This window comes from Dunckerocampus dactyliophorus, chromosome 16 (genome assembly GCF_027744805.1).
Source record: "Dunckerocampus dactyliophorus isolate RoL2022-P2 chromosome 16, RoL_Ddac_1.1, whole genome shotgun sequence".
Classification (NCBI taxonomy): Eukaryota; Metazoa; Chordata; class Actinopteri; order Syngnathiformes; family Syngnathidae; genus Dunckerocampus; species Dunckerocampus dactyliophorus.
The window spans coordinates 14,549,793-14,575,693 of record NC_072834.1 but is presented as its reverse complement, the minus strand read 5'-3'; the positions used below and the strand labels follow the sequence as shown (position 1 = coordinate 14,575,693).

Sequence of the window (25,901 nt, the reverse complement as noted above, 5' to 3'; positions counted from 1 at the left end):
CAAAACTAGAGAGCTTGAGGTAGTCTAGCTTCCATTCTGTTGTATTTCGTATATGGGTCATTCTTCTGAACATAGTACCAAAAGCGTGACATAGCAAGCAAAAATTTGAAGTTACCAATTTTGCATATTAAAATCAAGTGTCACTTGTTCTGTTTCAGTTTATGAAGAAAATCTTCCAAGGAAATATCACATTTATATTTCATGGCAGCAGGGCATTGTTTACTGGAATCTCAATTGTAGTGTTTACATTCAAAAATGCTCTTTACTTTTAAATGCTTGATTTGCACTTAATCCTCATTAAAGTCGTGGGGGTAGGCTGGAGCCTATCCCGGCTGACTTTGGGCAAGAGGCGGGGTACACCGGAGACTGGTTGTATATAATGCCAATATTAGAGATTTGAGATGCAGGCTAATATAATCAGATATTGTTTTATTGACGATATCGGCCTGGTATCCAATATCAATATCGGATCGGGACAACCCAAAATAAAATTCCAAAATACAACATTCAAATAAAATAGCATTTTTGTGGCATAGTTGGTGCATTCATGTGATTTGCACAGATGTGCCTGCTTGGTTATAAGAAGTGCAAATGTCGCTGTACATGAAATTGCCATCTGAAAAGCGTAGCCATTTGTGTGTGGTGAGCCACTGCTTGAGAAAAGTTAGCTTTTTTGGGGGAGAAGGTGTCACAATAATTGATAAATCGGTGAAAGATCAACTAAAAACGTAGTTGATCATTTTGCGCCTTCGATAAATTGACATGTGCGTGTTTGTTTACTTCGTCTCTCTCTACCACACGAGCTGGATGAGAAGAGGGTTCACTCTGCAGCTGTCTGTGCGCGTTGGTGCTACAGTGGAATGAGAGAGTGACCCTTCATCTCCATTCCACCCAATACATGGAGGCGGGGCTACCTTGGCTAACAGCAAGTTAGCCTCATGAGCAAGCATAGGCTAACATGAATGAAGGCACAAAAGCTTTTCTAAGGCAAATGCCACAACCCCAATGTGGGAATATTTCGGTTTTAAAGAGAATGAGCAAGGTGAGCGCATGAACACCGGCGACCTACACAAACAGTTTCCCAAGTGGGAAAAAAAACACAGATGGAGGTGCCATAAAAATAGTATGCCGTCACATAGTTCAGGTTTTAACGGGGCGTGCGTGCTCCCGCGACCTGCGTGCTGAACTCGGCGTGCATGCAGAACTCGGCACAACACTGGCAGCGGAGCCTTCGTCCTGACAGTCAACGCTTACTGAGGCGTTTGGTTGGCAAAGTAAATATCAACAAAATAGTGCAAACTGGTGCACACTCACTGTGTCGTTGACTATATGTTATGCCTTCCTGTTAAGGAATAATACCCAATGTTCATTGGTTTAGAGATTTGATAATCCATTTTATTTATTTTATAGTTGTGTGTGCTTTTTATTGAAGTGAGCGAGAGAGTGTTTCTTAACAGAAACAGAGTCTATTTTTTGATTGTTTTTGGTTATAGTTGAGAGTTTTATTTAAGTGCAATTTTTGCCAAAAGAAACTGAGAGTCCATTTTATTTTCATTGTGTTTTGTTGTCTTTTTTGTTTGTTTAATTTACTATGTGGTTTGCTTTTTTTAAAAAAAAAAAAAAACCTCTTCAGATTCCAATTACAATGTTAAATACTCATGAGAAATTAAAGTTTATTGCTTTTGATAGGATGTACTCGCATTATATGCCATATAATTGATGAAAAAAATTGTCTCAAAAAATGTCAATAATATCGATTATTGACAATATTGACAATTATCAGGCTCGGTAGAGGAGAAGACAGAAGTACGTACAGGCAATGTCGAGGTACTATCGCTAGGCTGATCAGTTCTGAAAGCAGAAAATACAGAGCAATAGTCTTCACCAGCAATAGCTTGTGCCTTTTTCTTTAGTGTCATTTTTGTGTTCTCCTTTCCCTGCTTATTAGAGAAAAACGGTATCTCGACGGAAGTGCCATACACCGTCTGAGCATGAAAAAATGTTGACCGCCATTCAGAGTGTTTTTTATTTCATTACAGTGCGTCCCCTCTAAGTTAAAACACCATCGACATAAATGGGCAGTGCATCAAGCAGTGGAAATGGGAGTTCCTATCTTTAATTGTTGAAATTAAACTTGCTAGTTGTTTTGGTAGCAGATAAATTAGCATGTCCCGATACGTTGTACAGGGGATCATGTCTGCGCCCAGAGGGTTGAAATGGCGCTTGTCTGGTGCGCTGACAACAAGGTTTCTTTTGCTAATTACTTTGAGTTTAAACATATATGTAAGTTGTTGTTCGCAATGTATCGTTTTCATTGGAAAAATTATGTGCGCCCCCCCGGACACAGGGATAGTGAGTTTACTGCGTCCTTTCAGATTTTAATGCGCCAGGGACGCAGGACACGCACCTAGCAACATTACTGGTCATAGGAACGGAACTTAAACCAAGTACCTCCTGTATGTGCATAAAGGTAATCAGTCTTTTGAATGACATTGAATCTGCAAGTACAAAAAAATATAATAACCTCATCAAAACTGAAAAAAGAGAAACCATTTTTGGTGCATGTTGACATGTGAAGAATAGTTACACACACACTAAATATGAACGAGATCGAAAAACCTGGGTGGGATGCAAAAAGATGACCAAAGAGATGTTTTAGCTATGGAGGCCACTTGACATTCAGGTGAGATTTTTGTGTAAGCAAATACCATTCTATCAAGGGATGCTAACTACTGACACAAGCAGGCAGAGGCTAATCCACAATCCACTAGCTAGCGGAAACTCAGAGCGGACGTGAAGGACAATAACGGACTTTCCCCTTTCATTGATTCTCTCCCTCCAGCTCAGCATTTTGCGCTCTCTTCCCACACTCCATCCTCATCATCATCTTCCTCTGGCTCTCACTGGGGTCACAGCAGACCCCCGCTGGGTGATAGATAGTGAGCATGTGTGTGACCTTGCTGCTGCAAGCCCCGCCTCCTGTCCTCCACTTCCCCTACAGCGCAAACTTTAATGTTGTTGAAGCAGCCGATGTGCACAGAAAATACAACAAGACACAACAGTAGCTTACTTTCTGTTTCTAAACTCCCTTGTCATGTCCAATGACGTTTTTAACACATATAAAAGAGGCTGTCAGGTGCATGCCAAAGCAGCAGGTGGCGCCATACCGCCCAACTGCCAACTGTAAGACCATTTAGAAGTCTGAAAAAAGTCATTAATAGAAAAGAAACAAAAACCGCAATGGTGAATGGCGGATATGGACCAAACTGTAAGCCAGAACATATAGGAAACAATAGGTTTTTACGTCTGTATGGACTTGTCCATTCTTGCCATCACCATGTGCCAATCCCCAGCGTGATTTATTTTCCCAGTGACCTTGTGTATCCAACCCGAAGCCACTCTGAGACTCTTGAAGAACAAATGAGGCCATTTGAAAACAGCACAGCGCCTCCAATCTTTTACATAATAATCCTCACCACTAACTGTGCACTCTAAGCTCAAGTGGGGGGTACAAAAACACAGTAGTATAGCAGTGACTCGTTGACGAATAATTTGTCATGGTTAGGCCTGTCACGATAACAAATTTTACTGGACAATAATTATCCTACAAATTATTGCTGATAAACGATATTGTCAACATTATTAGACTTTCATTTCTCACGAGTATTTAAAGGGACAATTCGGATTTTTTGACATGAAGTTGTATGATATCCCCATCAGCAGTGTAGTGCATCAACAGTGACTTACCACCCACTTTGTTCAGTGAGCCAAGTTCTGGTGAGATTTCGGTGATGAGCAACGTAGTTTCGGTTAATTGGTGGGGCCACTTACAGTAAGTAAAGAGTTTAGCTTCTCAAAACAATATGTGTTCAAAAGAGTAATACATTTGCATCACAAAAATGCCCCCTTAAAAAAAAAAAATCAGACCTCACAAACGCTCTGCGTTGCTCCCTCTCCCGTCATGTGTGTGTTCAGTGTTTACGTGGGCGGAAGAAGAAAGCAACGCCGAGCAATTGTGAGGTCTGATTTTTTCCAAGGAGGCATTTTTGTGATGCATACGTATTACTCTTTTGAACGCATATTGTTTTGAGAAGCTAAACTCTTTACTTAAGTGGCCCCACCAATTAACTGGAACTACGTTCATCACCGAAATCCGTCCAGAATTCAGCTCACGTGACAAAGTGGCGGGTAAGTCACTGTTGATGCACTAGCTGATGGGGATGTCATACAACTTCATGTCAAAAAAATCGGAATTATCCCTTTTAGGGGTGCAACGATTCCTCGAATAATTGGAGTACCTCAATTACAAAAAATAATCAAGAATTTTTTTCTACCTAGAGGAATCGCTTACATCACCAATGCAACGTCACCCACGCAGAGTACGAAGAAGGAAGCGGATGGCGCGCGAACATTGAAGAGGCGAGAATGCAACAAGGCAACGAAAGAAACAAAGGATAAAGTTACAATTTTGTCGCCAAACAAAATGTAAAAAAAACAGACAGAAAATGAGGCTAAACAGCAAGTTGAACATCGTGACGCGTATCCGTTGTAACGCGGCACTTGCATACCACAACAGCACATCTTATACGTTGCATCATCTCCTCCCGAATGGAGCGGAATATCCGAGACAAGGTTAGTACCAGTGATTTTCAGGTTAATGTACCTTACTAAGGCAGCAATAGCTTTCTCTTAAATTATAACTACTGTTGAATGTGTGGCAGTTTATTACGATTAACGTGACTTCATACAGAGTTTATTTCATCTGCAAAAACACATGGAAAATAAAACATCTCAGCACACTAATCGGTAGCTGCTCATTTCTAGCAGACAATACTGTGTAATAGAACAAGGAATTCCTTGGAGAGTGTGTCTCACTCACTTAGTTGAGAGTAATGTGTTCCACTACAGGTGTCTTCATTTGACTTTGAACACTGCAAAAACTCAATATATCATATATAATATTTGTCTTATTTCTAGTCAGTCTGTCAACATAATGTAATATCAGTAATATCTTAGTAAAGTCATTATTATTTCTCTCCTTTTCCAGTAAATAGTTACAGTCTGGGATGGATAAATTCATCTACAAAAGCACTAGATCAGTGGCCTCAAACACAATTTACCTGGGGGCCGCTGGAGGTAGAGTCCGAGTGAGGCTGGGCCGCGTCAAGTATTGGGAGTAGGGCCTGGGAATCTCGGGGTACCTCACGATACGACACACCGATGCATGGCTCACAATAACAATGATATCTTGATACAGTAATAGGGTGAATCAAATAAATAAATAAATTTCAGTTTATATTTTGCTGCGTTCAGCTGGGATGGGCTCCATCTTACCTGCGACACTAATGAAGACAAACGGTATAGGAAATGGGTGGAATTTTTTTACCACATTTTTTAAGTGACTCGCTCACTCTTAGTTAAGTGTAGACTTATGTGTGCATCCTACGAGTAACATTGGCTAACTAATCAAAGCAAATGCACGTAGGCAAAAATTATGACAAAATGAACTGACTCCTATGTCAACCAATAAAAGAGAAAAAAAAAAAAGAGAGAGAAAAATGTTTGGTCTTGTAGATGGTAGGTACCGTTTAGGAATATATACAATCACAGCTAGTTTAGTTGCATGTGGGAGATGGGGTGGAGGAGATCCAAACAGAACTGCTGTCTTCGTGAAGTAGGCCTTTCCATCGCAAAACCATACCGTATGCTACAATCCTGTAGTGCTGCAATATGTCTACGCCTGCGAGGAAGAGAAGAGTAGACATATGCTCACATTTCATGTTTGATGCTAGGGCTGCAACTAACGAATATTTCCTTAGTCGATTAATCTCAAGCTTGTTTTGATTAATCAAGTAACTCTGTTAGGCCCTCGACTACAGGTCGGCAACCTTTGCCATCAAAGGAGCCATGTTGCCTCCTCCTCCAGTCAAGAAAAATAGTCTGGAGCCGCAAAACATGACACAGCTTATAAACTTTTAAAAGTTTTCATCTTTTTAAAATGTTACCTGTTACTGTACAGCAACATAATTCAACTAACAGAAGTGCAGAGTGCGAAATAATTGAAACACAGGCAATTGTTGCCACTCTATTGGTCCCCTCCTTGGCTGTCTTTGCAGAAAGAGGCATTTCTTTCATTTTCTGGATAATTTCCTGTTTATTTTTTTAATTTGGAGAATAGATATTCTGATATTTTTATGAACGTTTCGTTCATGTATTATCCATCTGTGAACGGGTTCCCCCTTCTTACAATGTCACGTGCAGCCACAACACTAGGAAGTGAAGTCGCTAGTGACAATACAATACAATACAATACAATACAACTCTTGAAGTGTGGTTGAGTTTGCAGCATTGATCCACTTCTTCAAAGTATGTTTGCTCTGTTCAACCTCCCGTAGTAGTTCCTATGCCCATCTGCAGTTGGGTACTTTTCAGAAAAAGCTGAGTGCTTGTTTTGAAAATGACTTTCAATGCTATATTTTCCCTCATCTCCATTCAGAATTTACTGTAGCTACTTTCTTATGGCTCCAGAATGCGACTAAATGGTCACATTTTGGGACTAAAATATGACACCTGCTGAGTGAATTTCATCATCTACTCGTGCATGTATGACCAGATAAAAGTATGTGTTCCGTATTGGGTTGTTCAGGGACGTCCCTTATTACGGTGAGAATAAAAATAGTCTGTGAAATAATAGTGTATAATAGTAGTGTCGTCATTTGACGACAGCTTGTCACAGTCGATGCCAGCGTGTGTGATCGCTCACGCTTGACTCACATTGAAGTTTGACTCTTCTACCATCTTTGTTTACACATTTTGCCTGGCTCCAAAGTCTCTCTGGTGGCAGCTGGCTAGCTATAGTTATCTGCCTAGTCTCTGGTCCATGGACTCCAAATGTGACTCTTTTTTGTTTGTTTGTTTGTTTTTTTTACCACAGTTACATTTATTGTTTAAAACAAGCAATGGGGTTCGTTTTGCGCCCGTTTTTGTCCCACAGGGAAACTACGATGGCTGTCACATTCATGGGTTATGTGCTAATTTACTTTTTTTAAAGTGTCACTTAACAACCTCGCTCTCTTGTCACCATTAGAATAATTATGTCTTGTCTTCAAAACACTAGTCGTGTGTCTAAGTTGTTCAACATAAACACGTAGTACGTCCAGCTTTAAAATAGTGAGGCTATCATGGGATCTTAACAGGTAACTGGACAGAAACAGGGTGGAGAGAGAAGACAGTTGTCATTTATGTTTGAGTATTTATCAGTAATAGAGTGAAAATGAGAGGAAATGTGAATATTTACTTTGCAAGTCGGTTTTAGTGTGAGCCCCGAAATTTTCTGTTTGCTCCCCTAAAATTTTAAGTTAGCAGCCACTGTGATCCTAATTTTAAAAAAAGTTAGTCTGGAACCATGTTTCTTCCAAGATTTTTATTTTTAGGAATGTATTCGATAGCTGTTGGCCTACACAGTAACAGTCAGGAGATCGGGAAGACCTGGGTTCGATTCTCCCTTGGCCATTTCTGTGTGGAGTTTGCATGTTCTCCCCATGCGTGGGTTTTCTCCGGGTACTCACATTCCTCCCACATTCCAAAAACATGCATGTTAGGTTAATTGGAGACTCTAAATTGTCCATAGGTATGAATGTGAGTGTGAATGGTTGTTTGTCTATATGTGCCCTGTGATTGGCTGGCGACCAGTCCAGGGTGTACCCCGCCTGTCGCCCGAAGTCAGCTGGGATAGGCTCCAGCATGCCCCCGCGACCCTAAAGAAAGAAGCGATAGAAAATGGATGGATGGATGGATGGATGTATTCAAGAGCTTATCGCAGAGGTAGCACACTCACAAGACGTCTTTTTCAAGTTTCTCTGTACACTCTGGCCCTCCCTCCCCTTCCCTTGCTTATGTAATCAGAATGCAGTGTAGATGCACTTACGTACTCGCAGTGAGTCGAATATTTCAAACAATTTTCGAAAATGCACATTTCCTCCACTTCGGTGGAAAAAGATAATAATCAGAGCTTGGCGAAGGTAGCCACAACAAGGAGGCTGAAGAGCAGAATCCGGCTCAAGAGCCACAAGTTGCCAAACCCTACGAACCATCCTGACAAATGAAGCAAAAAGAAGTGACAATTTGTGCAATAATCTGTCATTTTGATCATTTTTTTCCCAAGGAAACTTTAAAAATACTTTTTCATTTAGACTTTTTAAAAATGTTTTAAATTATTTTAGCTGACTAAAATGTTCTGAAATTTAGTTGACTAAAACTAAATCAAGTTAGATGACTAAAATACATTTTAGTAAAAACCAAAAAAAATAACACCACTGTAGTATAGTTTTAATGACCATAACATTTTAGTTCTCTAAGGCCCTTCATGAAAATATGTACACCCACAACCACAATCCCATCACAGAAAAGTGCTCAGATAACAGGTGAGGAGGCTTTCCCAAACAATCCTTGTATTATTGACAGGAACCAAAAAGGACACGCAAAGAGCAATTTCTACACGTTTCATTCTCATTGCCACAGGAAAGTAAAAATGATGTGTCGACCAATCAGCAGACAGCAGTAACAGGACGCTTAACGGAATAGCATCCTAGTAACCAACACCTGTAAATGCTCTCCAGGTGCTTTTATGTAAAAATAAGTTGACTCTGTTCCTGCTGCACATCATTTGTCCATGACGCATCGTTATTCCCAGGACGGACGTTTGGGCGCTGCAGAGCAACAGTTAGTGTCCGTGAATATACGGAGCCAACTTGGAAAACATTTCCATGGAAAAAACGCTCAGCTAAATAACATCACAAGTCACATGACCCCACTTTGGATGTGTACATCAGATGTGTTTTGTGTGTGCGTGTGCGTGTGTGTGTGTGTGTGTGTGTGTGTGTGTGTATGTGTGTGTGTATGTGTGCGTCAGTTCTGCTGACTCGGACCACGCGCGGCATTCAGCGACCTTGGCGACTGAGGAGAGGGCATGCAGGGATAATGAGACTCAGAGGGACCAGCGAGGAGGTCTCAGGTGGGGGCGACAGAGGCGGAAGATTCAGCGTGAAGCCGTGAAGAAAGGTGAACGAGAGAAGGACACTGCCAGACTGGGAGGAAGTCTTTTTATCTAAAAATAAACACCGCTGCTGCTGCACTCAGACACATTTGATATTTAACTACACAAGACACACACATCAAAAAATGAACAAATATGTGCACTAATATTCTCTGTGCACTCATAGTCTAGTGCTGCACTGAAATTTTAACTAGTGGTATAAACATGTGCACCAATACTTGAATGGTGTGAATGAAGTTTCAGTAAAGATGGCTGCTAGCTTAAAGGAAAAAAGCAGTCTCAGATAAACAACCTGCAAATTCGGAGTCACTGTGCGGTGATGATAGGCTATACATTCAATGATAACCAACATGAGGAGCTAAACTTTGCCAAATCACTACCATTACCTGACAACAAGCTCAACTAATGTGCGTGCGCATGTTACGTCTTACATACTCACAGCAGGAAGAGGCGGGATATAATGCTATTTGTAACATTTGAATGTTGGCGCGCTCGAGGCAGCTGGAGGAATCTGCCCACAACACGGAGGATTATGTAAGACAACAGGACTGAAAGATTTTTATTCAGGGGTGGGGGGTAACGTTTCCATCGTGACTCAAACGGTACAAGGGATCGGAGTGACTTTTGTTGTATGTTAGCTCGCCGGCTTCATGGAGACTGACGTAAAACGTAAGGATTAGATGGACAGGACTAGGGCTGGTCGATTTGATCGATCTTACGATATACTGTATATTGGTATTTGGTATCCAAAGAAAGTATACATTTTTCAGCCGCAAGCATCGTTACAATAAGTCCCAAATCCCCTCAAAGCCCCTGCGTTCCGCCTGGGAAAATGATTCGGTCAGCTAGCCGCTACTGTCGGTATCGAGCATTTCTACCAAGTTACCCAGACGCTGATGCCTTCATCTTCTGGTTCACGCAGTCAGCGCAAGACAGACAATGGTGGCAGTAAACATTAGTCCAGCACCTCAGTACTTAAAATCAGATGTGTGGGAGCACTTCGGCTTTAAAAAGGAGGGCACCATTTTAGATAGAAGTGTGGCTGTTTGCAAGTTGTGTCGTCTGAATGTAAAATACAAGGAAAACACCACCAACCTCCGAGTCCACCTCAAACATCATCACCCGGAAAAAGTTCATCCTCACAGATGAACCCATGATCCAAAACAGACCATTCTGAAGGGCGATGGCAGCTGTTTCCAAATTGTGGTTCTAAGTCACTGGAATTATTGGCCATTTTGGAGAAATGGTACTATGTTTACTTGCCTGGTGGCTCGGCTGGCTACCTCAAATGTTCAGTGTCAAGCGAAAAAAATCTGTCAAATAACCTGTTCAGAACAAGCCACTTCATTTTTCATTATACTGCACTTTATTTATACTCTTTTCAAAGGCTTGTAAGCCACAATTTGCATTATTTTGATAAATGAAACTCATTTTCTCATCACATCTTTGGTTCATTTTGTCCAGCATTAGGTTAATTGGCGACTCTAAATTGTCCATAGGTATGAATGTGAGTGTGAATGGTTGTTTGTCTATATATGCCCTGCCATTGGCTGGCGACCAGTCCAAGGTGTAACCCGCCTATCACCCGAAGTCAGCTGGGATAGGCTCCAGCATACCCTAAAAAGGAGAAGCGGTATAGAAATGGATGGATGGATTAAGCTGTCGACTCTCTGTCCAGTCACAGCAGAAAATGATGTAAGTGTATCGAATCATATCGTCGGCCGATATCGTGATATGTATCGTATTGTGAGCTAAATGTCGTGTATCGTATTGTATTGTGACATTAGTTTATTGCTACAGCCATTGACAAGACACTACCTGGGGTGGGTTAATTATGATTTTTTAATTCACATTTGCAACAATTTGCACGTGTCACACCTCTTTCATCAAAATTGGTTGGGAAGGTTTTGTGTAAATGTGCCAAGTTGCTGACCAACAAAATTAACTGTGATGAAAACTGAACCTGCCATGTTTGCGCTTTCGGTGGTCGGAAAAATGCTCCTTTTCTACCACAAAGTTGGTTTTCCACTAGACATCATCAGGAAGAGCGGAACGACTGCTATGACGCCACCAGAACTACTCCGCATTGAACGGATAAGTCGGAACAAGATACGCTAACAAACAAAACAGAGGAGAAATGCTGTAATTACTTAGCCACAGTAAAAAGACTACTTTTACTCAAGAAGAGATTGAGAGCAGCATGAAAATGGATCACAGCAGTAAACAGGAGAATGTGGAGCAGAATAATTCTGCAGTGTCCTGAGCTAAGGCTACAAGGCTACAACTACGACCTAATGAACGTTGGCATGTGATGCTGCAATGACAAATCAGCACAAACTGATGAGGGACCAGCAGTTCATCTGCTCGGCACGCTTAGAGGCCTGGCAGAGCCGGTAGTAGAAATAGTACCTGGTAGTTCCTGCTTTCGCCAAAAAAAAGTGATAGCATGTAAAGCCATGTGGGAAAACTGTCAACATCGTTGTGAAGAAAACTACGGGCAGACCGGCATCTTCCTTTCCAACAACTCAAGCCGCCCTTAGCCTGTCAGAACCTCATAAGACACAAACACACTTTGGTGGCGGCAACTGGACAACAAAGAATCAGAAATGGTATTTAGGAGATGAAAAGCGGAAGTGGAGAACAACAGCAGGTGGTCCAGCGTCTGCAAGCCTAAGAGCAGCGTTGCCATGACAACTAGGATGCCTTGTTGACGATTATAGCTGAGCACAACACTTTGTGTGCGTGTGTGTGTGTGTGTGTGCGCGTGTCACTTGGTTCTGGTTCTGCTGACAGCTGCAATGATCTTCTGTTTGTCGCTTCCATCCTCCCATCTCAGAGTTCTTTCTAGAAAAAAAAGCCTCTCCTTCAACAGGGAGCGTATCCGATCCAGTGGACAAGCCATCTGTTCCGCCGGGCCGCAGTGGGCAGGGATCAATACAGCTTGTGGTGCACGGAGGAGAGAACGGCCACTGTGGTCTCCCGCACCAAGGTGCCATAATGGATGGGCTTTTCGGGTCATGAAGGACCCGTTGGGAGCGTGACCGCCGAGGTTTTCCTGGCTTTTGTTTAATTAAAAAGGAGATTTGTCTCACTGGCTTGGCTCATGGAAACAACACAGCCTCATGTTGGTGGTTCTGCAACTGAAATGAAGCGTGAAGCATCACGTGTGCTTATGTTTATACATCTACAGCGTCTATTTCTACCTCGAAGTACAACCTCCTCTCGCTCTACGTGATTCCTGAGCCACTGCAGCATCCTCCTCCACGCCGCTCTATTCCTCCCCCACCCTCCCCCTTAAACCCCTTCCCCCGCATCTCCACCTGCTTTTAAATGCACGGCACAGCCCAGGCGGCTCAGTCCATGCAGGAGGCGGCAGCAGCGATCCCAGAAACAGCACGGCGTTTTTTTAGCCTGAGCAGCCTTCTTCAGAGCGGAGGGGGTTGTTCTAAAGTGGAAGCACCCGCCCACCTGTGCAGCACCTGGGAGAGGACAGGGTGGGGGGATTTCACTGCACGGGCCAGAATGGTTGAGTCCAGCTGCTGACTGTCCTTCCCTTAAATAGGCCACACTGCAAACACATGCACTGCTCTGAGGTCAGTTAAAGTGGCATGTCAATGGAGACAACATGGCCACTCACATGCATGATGCATGGAGGAGGGATGACGTGCACGTAGCATCCAGCATGCTGCCAGCATCCTCCTTCAGCTCATCTGTTTCGTAACCCCACACGCTCACACACACACACGTCCAAAAAGCTGCCTGGATTAAATCCTGTGCTGCATGCTAGTCCCTGCAGCTCAACCTACAAGGAGATGAAGGGGGTGTATGTATGTGACACCCCCAACACACACACATTAAATAATAACCATGCAATACTGCACAGCCTTACAGGGCCTTGCCTGCCCCCCTCCTCCACAATGGGCCTCATATGCAGCCTCTCACGCACATATCGATGGATAGCATCATGCTAAGTGGGCCTTTGTCCGCGGTGCACACACACACATACACACACCTTTGTAGATCATTCCATCCCAATGTGAAGTACCTTGGTGCCATTTTTACACCACCTGCATCGTTCCAGTGGGCGTAGGAAGGATGGAGAGGAGGGTGAGGGTGGCCAGGAGAATAGCATGCAAGCACTAGCCGCTAGGGTGACACTAGAAACGGGCTGCTTTTATTGTTGCAACCGTCATTAAGTCAACAATGGTTGCTGATGAGAGTGCACGGGGAGGGGGGGTCACAGGCTTCAGCCAGCCAACTACAGCCATTGAGAGAACAAGTCACGGGTCTTAATTTCAAGTATGACCTCTTTTATGTGCAGCAAAGATGAAGATGTGAGCAGCAGAACAAACAAATGACATCATCCCCTCAAGGCGTCGTCGGCAAAGCCTACTGGGTCCACTCACCAGGTTCAGAACCGTCTCCACGATATCCCGGTTGCTCACTTCCCCCACCTGGATGAGGCCCACCAGCACGGCGAATTTCATCTGGATATTCCTGATCGGCACGGCGGGGTTGATCACACCGGCCGGGAGGACCATAGAGCCGGCCGAGGACACCATTCTCTCCCCAGTGGCCGGCGGCGGCGGCGAGTCCGTGGCCGCGAGCGAGGAAGTGGAGCCCGGTGGTGCCGAAAGCGGCTTCTCGCTCGACATGTCCCCTCGGGAGCCGGAGGAGGAGAGGAGCGGCCGCCGGGGTGTCTCCGGAGCACCTGCCCTACAAGCTGAGCCTCGGCGCGGGCGACAAACACATCCACGGCGCGGGAAAGCACTCGGAGCGGCCAAACGTTCACAGGCGACGCGGTCCTGCTCGCACCGTGCTCGGCGTCATAAGGAGGTGTATCTCGGAGGTTGGTGGCTGCTCTCTCTCCTCGCCAAGTGTCTGTCTCTCTCTCTCTCTACAGTCTGCAGGTTGCAGTCAGTGCGGTCGACGTCGAGCCTTCAACGCCATGTTGACGCCCCCTGGCTGCGGTGCGCCGCTGGGACCGCGCATGCGCACTGGTGGCAAACCTTCTGGACGCAGGCAACACGGAGACACGAGTTCATGCGCGCCTACCCGCACGACCTCACATGAGGGGCCTGGCAAACCAGCAACCTTTGACCTTTGACACCAGCCAAGTAAACAAGAAGTCGTTTGTTGTCATGCAAACACCCAGCCTCCCTTTACATATTTCACATCTGAAACAGAATTACCATACAAATATGTGCAGCAGCTGATCCAAAGCCACACGTTAAACAAATGAAGAAGATGAAAGAAGAAATCTTTATTTGTCGCATTTACGTTGTACAGCCAAATTTGTCTCTGCATTTGACCCATCCTGTTGAAGAGCAGCAGGCAGCCATCATGCATTAAAAATTAAAAATTGTGAAAAGCATCAAATTCCCAACTGCTTGGGCTGCGTATTCCTGTAACTATGCCATATATGCATTTATAAAAGCATGTACACAGCAAACAAAGAGTGTAAATAGCATACGGCACATGTTATGGGTAGCACATAAATAACATATAAGTCTGCATGGCTTTATTGTTTGGAGAGGCAGGCCAAGCAAGGGTCTCCCCCAACATTTGGAGGCAAAATGTACCATTAATAAAATATGATTCCATTAATCCAGCTTCATGCTATCATCTAGCGTGGATGTGGTCCACATGAAAGAAAAGAACAATCCCAGTTGTTCTCGCTTTCAGTTGCCGTGAGGCTCCAAATAAGATGTATGAAATATATGTGTGTTCACATACGCATGCATGAGTTTGTACCGTGTCACAGTGTTCTCCTCGTGTCGCGCGCTCTGCTACTGGTGCTGCCTGAAGGTGCACATAAGCTTCTTTCACACTGCACGTCTTCCTCCAGCAGGTCACATCTGCTGGCAGAAAGATCAATTTACAAGGGAGGGGGATTCGCCTACGTGCATGTTCGTGCGTGTGTCTGTGTGTGTGAGTGGGAGTGGATTTTCATTACACGCAGTGACGGCGGCCACTTTGATGTTCCGCCGCTCACTTCCTGGAGATGCTGTCGTTTGACAAGGGTGCATGTGTGTTTGTGTGCATGTGTGTGTGTGAGTGTGCGTGTGAGTTTATTAGACAATTTAACAGATGAGCAGAGACAATTTGGTGTCAAACTTCTGAAAAAACACAAGCCAGTGAAGGCGACAGGAACACACACACACACACAGTTGTCTTTATTAGCATACACTGAAATGTGCAGCTTTGTCTTGAAGAACACAAAAGGTTCCTCCAGCAGGGCGTCTCTGCTCAGGCTGGCTGCTGATTGGCTAACAGTTACACAATTTCCCTCACATCCATCCATCCGTCAACACTTGTCTTCTTTCCCTGTTTGTTGTGATGCTCCATGGATGAAGTCAAACAAAATGATGGATGGATAGTTGCTTGGAGGGATTGATGTTGCGTGTTAATTTGAAGGATCGATGGTTGGATGATGATAGATGGATGGTCAGATGAAGATGATGGATGAATGGCTGATTCAATGGGTGTATGGCTCAACTAAAACACAAAATGATGGTTGCTGGATCGATGGATCATGGATGGATGGATGAGTCACTCAAAACAAAGTGTCGGATGGTTGGTAGCATGGCTGCATGACGGATGTATGGATCAGTCAGTTAAAATGTAAAGTGACGGTTGGATGTGGGGTGGTGATGATGACGGTTGGTTCAATGGCTGGATGGATGGTTGGCTGATGAGGACTTGAAATACAAAATGATGGTTGTGTAGTTGGATGGTGGATGGTTGGTTAGTTAGAAGAGTTGATGGTTGGATGAAGATGGATGGGTGGGTGGGATGAAGAGAATGGATGGATGGTTGGTTTGTTGAATGGTGGATCAATAGATAAATCGGTCAGTTGAACAGGAAATGACAGCTGGGTGGTTCGATTGATGGTTGGATGATGGATGGATGGTTAATTGTAATACTTGATGGTTGGAGGATGGATGGATGGATGGATGGATGGTTGGGTGACAATGGATGGACAAATGGATGGTTGGATGGATAATGATGATGATGGATGGTTCATCGAAAGGACTGATGGTTGGATGGATGTTCCATGTTGTCAGCATGTCAAGTTGTTTTTCTCGTCATGTAGATTTTTATTCAAAAATAAGTGTGTTGCTGACCTGTGACAAGCGTAAAAAGGAGGTTAATCACTTCCTGTTTTTGTCCTCGCATTAACATTCACCACGTGTCCTACTTTCTACTACTGTGCGTGTGTGTGTGTGTGTGTGTGAGTGTGTAAGAGAGAGAGAGAGAGAGAGAGAGAAAGACAAGGCTAAGTAGGTAAACGTGATTGAGTATTGATCCAAGTGAGTTTCCTACATTATCGGGAAGGACACAAAGAAAGAAGTTAAATTGTCCTTTAAGACACCCCTCCCGTCCACAGCACCCCCACTGTGATGCTCTCAATGCGCTACGATTGGCGCATCTTCAGCAGGCCAACAGCGCCCCCTCATGGACACACACTGTAACACACACTGGTTGGATTTAAAGGAACTTGCCCACAATGTTTGTTGCCTGTACTTTATATCATTGTCAAACGTGTGTATTTTTATGACGCAATTCATCCAAGGATGCTCCCAATTCATTTTGGTTGACGGTTTCCTCCAAGATTGTTCAAATTTACCAAAAATAGTCAGAAATCATTGCTTCTATCACGAACTCGTCCGGTGTCAGAGCAAGAAGACAAATATTTGAATGACTGTCAACCCAGCGCTTGTACCCTTGAGTCATATCACTGATTGGCTGGGAGACATCATATGATTCCACGGGCTAATAATGATGCGTCCAGTATGACAAAAAAGGGATATACAATACCACGAAAAAGAAACTCTCATTTTTGCATCATTTTATTTAAAAACAACAATTTTGTGTTAAGTCTGGTCGCAGCTAACACACACACACACACACACACACAGTCAGGTGGCACAGTAGAGATATTATATGATAGCATCATCACCATGAGGACGTAGCCTCCAGCAGCACTAAGAGTAAAGCAGTTAAGTTTTCTTATTGCTTATTTCAGCTTATCAATATGATAGTAAGACCCTGATGAAAAGCTACTGTTTACAACACACACACACACACACACACACACACACCATGCTTCCCAGAAGCAGTGCAATGATCACATGTCTCAGACATTGTATGACAGCAATGACACAATGTACACAATCATTTTACAACAAGAACACTTCTTCTACACAACCAGTCAAGTGTGAGCGTCATGAGGACAGTCCCTCTCTTCAAGAACCTTAACCAGGTCTTGATTCTGCACCCCTACACGAGGTCTTGTTGGATGCTGATGGTAATGTCTGGGGTATTCCGCTGGCAGGTCATTTGACCTCATGATGACATCAGTGACGACTATTTGGAAGCCAAAAACGGTGAATTTTCTCAGCGGCATTATGCTGACTCGTTGCAACAGTATGTGGACATATGATGGTACCATGAGGCTCGGCGGGCCATCCAGGTCTAGTTCTCCTACTGGTTCTACTGACAGCATACACTTTTCAGATAAAGCTTGATGGCTGTTTACAACTTGGACTCGGTGCTGTGGTCCAGTGGGTGGAACGAGGCTCGGATTTTGTGGGCTTCGTTAGCGCACAAGTAACCGTACGCCTTGTTGTACCATTCTGGAGAGCGCCCCCTGCAGGTCAAATAAATTATCATTCAACCAAAATATTCAGGCACTTAAAGCTTCTACATGTGTAATGGCCACAGCTTGACGGACTATTTCTATGTATTATTTCCTACGGGTCATTTTTTGACAAGTGTCCCAGAGCTGATTATGTCTGACTTGAGAAGTTCTATGACCATACCTGAGGTCTACTCTGGAGATGTGTGTGAGCCTGGTTCTGGCCGCTGTGCTGCAAGGCTCGAGGAGGTAGTGGGACTCTAGAACCACGCCCCTAACCGCCCCTGTGCGTGGGCCGTCTTCGTGTTCTACCGACACACACACCAGCGCGCTCCAGCCTTTCATTGGGTCGGAACGCCACGACCTGCAGGAAGCAGGACATGAGCACCAGGCAGAAACAAGCTGGTCCATAAAAAAAAAAAACCCAAAAAGAATCAAGTCGCAGACCTAAGTACCACGTAGTCAGTGCTGGGCTGGGGTGCCATGTTGTGGCAGGAGTACTGGTACACGTCCGTCTGTTTGTCCAACGTCTCCAGAACCTTCTCCTGCTGTAGTTCTGTGTGCCAGCTCGGGCGCTCTCTCAGCAGCCTGTGCAGAACCTCAGTGGGCGTGGCTGTCACCTCTGTGCTGACCCTCCACCGCCTCAGTGGGTTTCCATCACCCACCTGGGCCCAGAAGCCAAACCCAAGGATCGGTTACAACTTGTGTCATGAAACTGGCTTAAAATAAAAATAAATGAAATCAAATTGACCTTTTTCGAGGCCACTTCCGTGTGCTCGATGGCAGGGCGAGACACCCATCCTTTACTCTTATCCTTGGCCTCTTTCAGCAGGTTCTGGACCAGCCTTTCAAGGTGAGCATGATAGGATCCCTCCTCAAACTCCTCCTCCTCCTCATCCACCACCTCCACCTCCTCGTCTTCATCCATATCCTCCTCGCGGACCTTTCCCAGCTCTTCCAGCGGGGGCACCAGAAGATCTGCTTCCATGTAGGAGTTGCGGGACTGGGTCACCATCTCCTCGGGAATCTGTAGGAGTCACCAAAAGCCAAAAAAAACAAATAATAATACATTTACATATAATAATATAATTTTAAGCCTTGTTTTTTGTACGTCCTAGTTTTTGTAAGATTCAGTTTCCTACGAAAATTCTTGCCAAGAATATTTGTGAAGAATGGATGTGTTATTTTATTATACACTAGGGACCGGTTCTGGCCAGGGAATGCTTTAACCATCTTTATGATGTGTGGTTTGTTTGTTCAGAGAACGCACACAGAACGGTGAACAACTCAGCTTCTGTCTATGTTCTTCCTTCTAATAAGCAGTAAAGTGGCCGGTGAGTGCAAACGTCACATTGGTCGTCCCAACCCAGCTTTCCGCCCCCTGACCTCTGATCGTATACACCTCCCATGAGCCAACAGACCGAAAAGGCCACCGAAGATGTAAAGGTCGCTGGTTCGATCCTGGGTTTTAGGACTTGACACATGCTGAGTTTTGACGATTGTTCACAACTCCACGCCTGCGAATCGTACGAATAAAGTGGACAGACCGCATCACCAACAATGAGGTCCTCACACCTGGGTCGGCAATGTCCACAGAATGCACGATGGCAGGATTCCAAAAGACCTACTGTATGGAGCGCTTGCAACTGGCAAGACTGTACAAAGTCTGCAAGAGGGACATGACGGCACTGAACATCGATGTCAACAGCTTGCTCAGGACCGTCCTGGCTGGGGACAGGGGCTGGTTTTGTTGTAGAGACTGTCACTCATGCGTTATCCCGTACTCCTACAGCAGTGCTGCCCCATAACATGATCACTCATGATCAAAAGATGCTGGAGGGACCTGGATCTCTCTCAGGTCTTGTCAACAAGTAGAGTGACACACGTACTGTAGTCACTCTGAAGTTTAAGCAAGTAAAGTAACTATTATTATCTTTGTGAAGGCAGAATTTTTCCATACACTCATATACTGTACTGTATTCTATCTGATAATAAGTGAAATAAGTGCATATCTGCTGTCTGTCCAAATGTTGCCAGAACCAGAGCAGTATCATACACACTGCATGCTCATACTAGTCACAAATAATAAGATGAAATATGATCAGAAATGCTAACATGCAGACCTGAAAGAGGCGCTGGCACTCTGTGATCATGTGAGCCAGTCCTTGTGTCGCCGCCATGTTCTCGTTTAAGTCCTTCTGGTCCGGTCGGCCGGTGGTGTACTTCCTCTGGATCGACCTGGACCGTTAGAGGACGTGCAGAAACACAGACAACATGAACTACTGGTCAGAAGGTGCCGATGTACTGTACACTGATGCTTCATCAATCAGGCCTGTTTTCTTGCTGATGTGAACGCACCTCGGCGAGAGCGTCTCGCTCTTCATGAGGCTGAGATGGAAGAGCGAGGGCGCCAGGCACACGGCAAGGTTCATGGCCGTCATCTGGTTCTCGTCCACCTGCGTCGTGACGTCGCGCAGGAAGTGGAGCAGCATCTGTAGCGCCTGCCTGTTTTCATCCGGCATCAACAAGATGGCTGCCTGCACTGCCTGCAGCCGCTGCTCTTTGGGGACGTCTGACAGGGAACAGGAAGCCAAGCCCAGCGTGATGTCAGCAGCGAAGACATCAAGACAATCAATGCAATCAATCTACACTCAATCAATCTATCTCAGAGATTACATTTGAACGCTGGGAGATGAAGATGCCGAGCCAGAATTAATGAATAAGACCGATTAATGCATCACAGCAAATCATAGCAGCAGCTTCATATACCACACAAATATGCAAATGTGTGAATGCTGAGAGATTATGGTGGCTGCTTGACTGTCAGCATTCATACAAAAAGATTAGGGTGAATGCTTGAGTCTCAGCATCGACACAACAGTGTGAATATGAATATTAAACTCTCTCAACATCCAACCAATAATAGTCAATGAGTGTCAGTGCTTGCTATAAAAAACTAGCATGAATGCTTGACTCTCAGCATTGACATAAGAAAATGCTGAATGAGTGCTTGACTCCATCAGTATACACAACATTAGTGATCAGTGTGTATGCTTTACTTTCAAACATCCATCCATGCATTTCCTATCACACTTGTCCTCACCAGAGTCGTATTCTGGAACCCAGGGGTGCCCATTACATGGATCGTGAGCTACCGAGGTATTGTGGGTCGAGCGCATGTGTCACCCGTGTCATAAACGTCACTTTGTAGATGTCATATGACATGTCAGCTGACATTAAGCTCCCCTCCTGAGTCACTGTTGCGCCTCTGCGGCAAAGTAGGTCGTGAACTTTCAACTTTATTGTTATTATGGATACACTAACTTAGCGGTGAGATGCCTATATCTATCACAAAAGTCATTTGTTCACTTGTAGTGCCTAGAAAAAAAAGTCAATTGTTTGATGGCTCTGCTTTGCGTCCTGAACTCCGCGATAGAAATGTGTTTTCTACACTTTCGTTTGTGAAACTATGAACTCATTCAATACCAAAGACGTATTTATATGTTTTTATAATCCAGAACGCGCGATCCCAACAACATATTTAAACGTCTTTTACGTTTTTTCGCGCAAGAGGCAAAAAGAGGTGATGACGCAACTCTGCACTAATGGATTTCACTTCAGAGCAATTTTAAGACATAAAAACGGCCACAAGGTGGCAGAAGTGTATTTGATAAGAACTCAGCAGAGATCATGTGGACGGAAATATCACACATGGCAGGAAGGAGGAAGTGAGAGTGCGTGGAGGACTGTGGCGTGCAGAAGGTTACGCATTGTAGGGAAATTTGAATGCATGCACACACATGGTTCAGTTCCAAATGTGAAAATTCTAAATAGGTCATGGTGTTGTATTTATATATATATCTTGTGTGTTTTATAGTACCGGTAAGAGATAGATCATTTTGACTTGCAACGTGCATCCTGAAAAAGTGTGTGCATCCCTGATACCTCTGATACACGTACAATGTAGATCAATACTCATATTTATAAATATACTATACACATATTCTTTATGTTTATAGCTGGAGGTAGCTCTTTGGGACTTGCTCATTTTAAAAGTAGCTCACAGGCTGAGAAAGTGGGAGGCTGTGTTCGGGCAAGAGGCGGGGTACACCTTGGCCTGGTACTTTCCAACGTTCATACAAGAATATTATTAAGAATGCTCAACTGAGCATCAAAGCGTTAAAATTTGTGTTTGACTCGCCACAAAAAAAAAATAGTGTGAGTGCTAAACTCTCAGCATTCAAGCAATGATATTAGTGTCGATGTTTGCCGAGTGGTTAGCATGTTGGCCACACAGTCAGGAGATCGGGAAGACCTGGGTCCGATTTGCCGCTCTGTGCGTGCGTTTCTCCGGGTACTCCCATTTCCTCCCACATGTTAAGTTAATTGCTGACTCTAAATGGAATGGTCCAAATTCACCTCTCGCCCAAAATCAGCCGGGCTAAGGATAAGCGGCATAGAAAATAGATGGATGCTTGCGACACTTGGCAATGTCACAAAAATAGTACTAATACTTGACTCTCAGAATCCACACAATGAACGTTCTGACTGCTCGACTCTCAGCATTCACACAACAGAGAGTAACCTTTGTGCTCGACTCTCAACATTGAGAGGTAAATGTTCAATGCTAGACTCTCTCGGCATTGATGCAACAAGACCTACACTGGTAGATGTGCAGGAAGGTTTCTCCCAGCTTGTTGCTCAGCAGAGGTTCTGGAAGGTCCCGGAAGAACTGTTTGACCATGTCAGCCACATCATAGGCGGACTGGTCGTCGTAGTTTACCGAGTCGGGCATCGTGTCGCATTGCTGCCTCAACACTTGAATGCGGGACTTGACGCCAGACTTCCGGAAGAGTCCCACCTGGGCAGAGCGTGAAGGAACAAGAGGCAGGTGAGATGAAGAAACACTAAAAATAGCGTTCTTGTAAAGGAGCTTTAGTACCTGGTCCAGACAGTGGCTTCTGAGATGGCTGAGGGCCCGCTGAAGACACAGGGGCAGCGGGAAGCCACATCGCTGCACGTGGACGATGAGGGGGACGCCAAACACACTCTTGTCTTTGTAGTCAGGGGCCTTGATGCGCTTCATAAATTTGGGAACGGACCTTGGCGGGACACAAAAAAGGAAGTGTTGGCCTCAGTCGGCCTTCATTAAGAGACCCCCTCCTACCTCCAGGGGACTGGAAAATGAGAGGGGCTGGTCTTTAACTACACAATGAGTAAGTTTCCGTGGAACTCTTCCTATAAAAGACATTGTCCAACTTAGACCAGGGGTGTCCACACTTTTCTTTATCCACGGCATTTATTTTTTCTATAACATTTCAACTTTATGCTGCTAAAATGATTACTTTGTATAGAATAATACAACATATTATGAATATATAACAATACACTTATTATAAATTTTTAATACAATATATAATAAGACTTGTATATGTATAAAATTAATGATTATTATAATTATAATTTTTTCTCATATTATGATATTATTCCATTACAATTTTACTCATTAGATTACAACTTTTTTGTCTTATTATTATTTTTGTAAAATTACTGCTGATTTGTCCATTTTTTTTTTTTTTTAGTTTTCTTGCTAAGTTATATTTTTATAATGTGCCCCGTGAGCCGAACATTGGACACCCGTGAGTTAGACCTACTGACTTTGTACACAGAGCCTTTAGACGATACAGGCAATACTAAGGACGCCGCGGCCGCCACAAAATTGGGAAGAAAATCATGTTCAATATAAACTAGATGTTACTATCAACAATTAACACGGATTCAAATGTAAAATTAAAATGACTGCAAATTTAATACCAAATAAGTTTTGCATATAGTTGTAGATAAGTATTTTATATAGCTTTTCTACAAACTGTAGTTATTTTATTTAGTTTTTGTATATAGTTATTATGTAGTGTAAGTAGCTTATGTATAGCGTTATTGTGTGGGATTGCTTTATTTATAATGTATTACTATTATCATTATTTATTGACTTAATTACAGGATTTTTAAATTTTGAAGTAAGGGTGTTTATATTGTATTTTAGATTTTCCTTCAAATTTTTTTGTCATTTGTTAAGCATGTAAATTGGGTGACATCATCTTATAAATTAAAGACAATGGTAAAAAACAATCCTTTTCGATTTCTTTTGCGAGCGTATGTAAATCCCTGATGGAGGGCGGGCCCATATAAAATCTCGCCTAGGGCACCACATTAAGTAGGGGCCGGCTCTGCTTGTACCATAGGTGGCGCCAATAGCACAGAATATGTAAAGTCAGTGTCTCCACCCACCACGTCCAGCCGTGTTTATTGGACAAGGAGTATTTCTCCATGATGGCGGTGAGGCGGAGTAAAGAGAACTTCTGCAGCAGGCTGAGCTGAGACGCTGATTGGCTGCTGATGTGCAGGGAAGACAATGGCTGCTTGAGATGATCGGACGTCCTGAAACTGGGCCAGCGCACACTGGGACACACACACAGGGACTTCAGTTAGCAGAAGCAGTTATGTCTACCTCTGTGAGCTGTTTATAGTGAATTAACTTTCTATTCCACAAATACTCAACATTGCCTTTACAAGAAAGGACTTTCTTCAGGCTTTTGACTGGATAAAATAGTCTTACTCACTTATACTTGCATACATAGGGACATTGCCAGCATGCCCTGACTCACCGCGGTCTTGTGAGGGACGCCCCGACCCCGGAATCCCTCCTCTCCCGACTGGTCCCAATAGAATCAGTGTCATTTAACGACATGCCATCCCTCTCACCCTCAGTGGGGGTGATCTTCCGCTCCCTGTCGTCATCTTCTGGCAGCACAGTGCGGCTCCAGTGGTCCACGATCTGCTGCAGGCCACTGACATGCTGGATGATGTCGTCCAGGTGAGGGAATAGGTTGTCCTCCTTCTCCAGGTCCAGGATGTCCCCGGTGCTGGCATACAGGTGGGAACCTGGGACATTGTCGTACACGCTCACTCTGCTTCCCCGGGGAGCCTTCGGACAGGGGGGTTTGGACAGAGCACTTCTAGACCATACGTCGTCTAGGTTGTTGTTGGGTGGAGACGGTCGAGGGACGGTGCTGTTGCTACCGTCACCGGGAGAGGGCGCCAGGCTCTCGATAGACAGCGCTTTGGGGAAGGTTCCTGGCTTGTGGTCTTTGGGGATGTGGATGAGGAGGTTCTCATAAGAATAAAAGTGATTCCTCTGTCCGTCTGTCCTCTTCCCTTGAGAGGGAAGCCCCATGTCTTCCAGGTACTTGCTGCTTCTCTTACTGGCCGTCCGTGCTCTTGAACACGCGTGTTCGGTCACAGTAGACACTGGTGGCTCACGTATGGGGCTGACACTCATCATGGAAAGGTCGTTGCAGTCGTTGTTGAGGTCAGTCGGCGACATCTCGCCATCAGTCAGAGTGCTCTGCTTGGGGAGGTTCTGCTCCAGTTGGCTGATGGGCGTACACTGGAGCACTTGCAGGGCCAGAGGCTCCTCCCCCTGCAGCACCGGCCCGCTGATGACCATTGGTGGTCTGCGCTTTGAGCTCCTCCTCATCGTCGACGGCCCCCAGGTGCGCATCATTTCCATTCGGCGCAGAAACTCCTTGGCTTTGCTACGCCCCCCTTGCCCGTGGCGCCCGCTCTTGATGGGTAGGGAGTTGTAGTGCGGCAGCTCCGCGGGTGGCTGGTAGGACGCAGACAGCGACACCACCGATACGGCGTCGGCCATGGTGGAGGCCGAGTCCTCGCTGTGGAGCGACGAGACCTCTGTGATCTCCTGCTCGCTCAGGTCGGTCAGCACGCTCTCGCTGCTCGCCGTGCTGCGCAGACCCTCACTTCGGCCCGCCGGCCCGCCCTCGCTGGCGCCGTCCAACAGGAGGTCCTGCAGGCGCGACCAACGGCGGCTGCTCCACTCGAACGTCCAACGCTTACTGATGGCCATAGGGTCATCTTCATCTGAGTCGTCACCCTGTGGATGGTAAAGAACCTTCTATTTGTACTTATTTAACTTCCATTAAACAATATACAAGTTCACATTTCCCTTTCATTTCCATTGAGCGCACCAAAATCAGTGATTTTTACCGCTTTTTGGCACCCCTGTATTGGGGCACCAATCACAGTGGTAGGGTACCAAACAGGGCGGAGCTAAACAGAGCGCACAAAGTAAATTCTTTGGTGGACAGAGAATGAACAAAACAAACTTCGACCACTTGGAGGCGTGGT

General features: G+C 44.7%; 2 protein-coding genes across 21 annotated transcripts in view; both read right to left on the bottom strand.

Moving 5' to 3' along the window:
• Positions 1-14,006, bottom strand: part of nbeaa (neurobeachin a) — a 106,123-nt gene extending 92,117 nt beyond the window's left edge. For 10 of the 18 annotated variants that reach the window (XM_054755942.1, XM_054755943.1, XM_054755947.1 and 7 more), the window contains exon 1: positions 13,462-14,004. In XM_054755942.1, the coding sequence (XP_054611917.1) occupies positions 13,462-13,710 (249 nt within the window). In that variant the 5' untranslated portion in view covers positions 13,711-14,004. Of the gene's footprint in view, positions 1-13,461 lie in introns of all 18 variants that reach the window. The other 8 variants (XM_054755939.1, XM_054755940.1, XM_054755944.1 and 5 more) reach the window with 2 other exon arrangements.
• Positions 14,007-16,591: 2,585 nt separating this feature from the next.
• Positions 16,592-25,901, bottom strand: part of stard13a (StAR-related lipid transfer (START) domain containing 13a) — a 28,607-nt gene continuing 19,297 nt past the window's right edge. For all 3 annotated transcript variants that reach the window (XM_054755331.1, XM_054755330.1, XM_054755332.1), the window contains exons 5-14: positions 24,362-25,647; positions 23,985-24,155; positions 22,639-22,798; positions 22,359-22,557; positions 20,055-20,268; positions 19,820-19,934; positions 18,448-18,723; positions 18,144-18,361; positions 17,881-18,060; positions 16,592-17,708 (exon numbers count right to left, since the gene is read on the bottom strand). In XM_054755331.1, the coding sequence (XP_054611306.1) occupies positions 17,594-17,708; positions 17,881-18,060; positions 18,144-18,361; positions 18,448-18,723; positions 19,820-19,934; positions 20,055-20,268; positions 22,359-22,557; positions 22,639-22,798; positions 23,985-24,155; positions 24,362-25,647 (2,934 nt within the window). In that variant the 3' untranslated portion in view covers positions 16,592-17,593. The remainder of the gene's footprint in view (positions 17,709-17,880; positions 18,061-18,143; positions 18,362-18,447; positions 18,724-19,819; positions 19,935-20,054; positions 20,269-22,358; positions 22,558-22,638; positions 22,799-23,984; positions 24,156-24,361; positions 25,648-25,901) is intronic.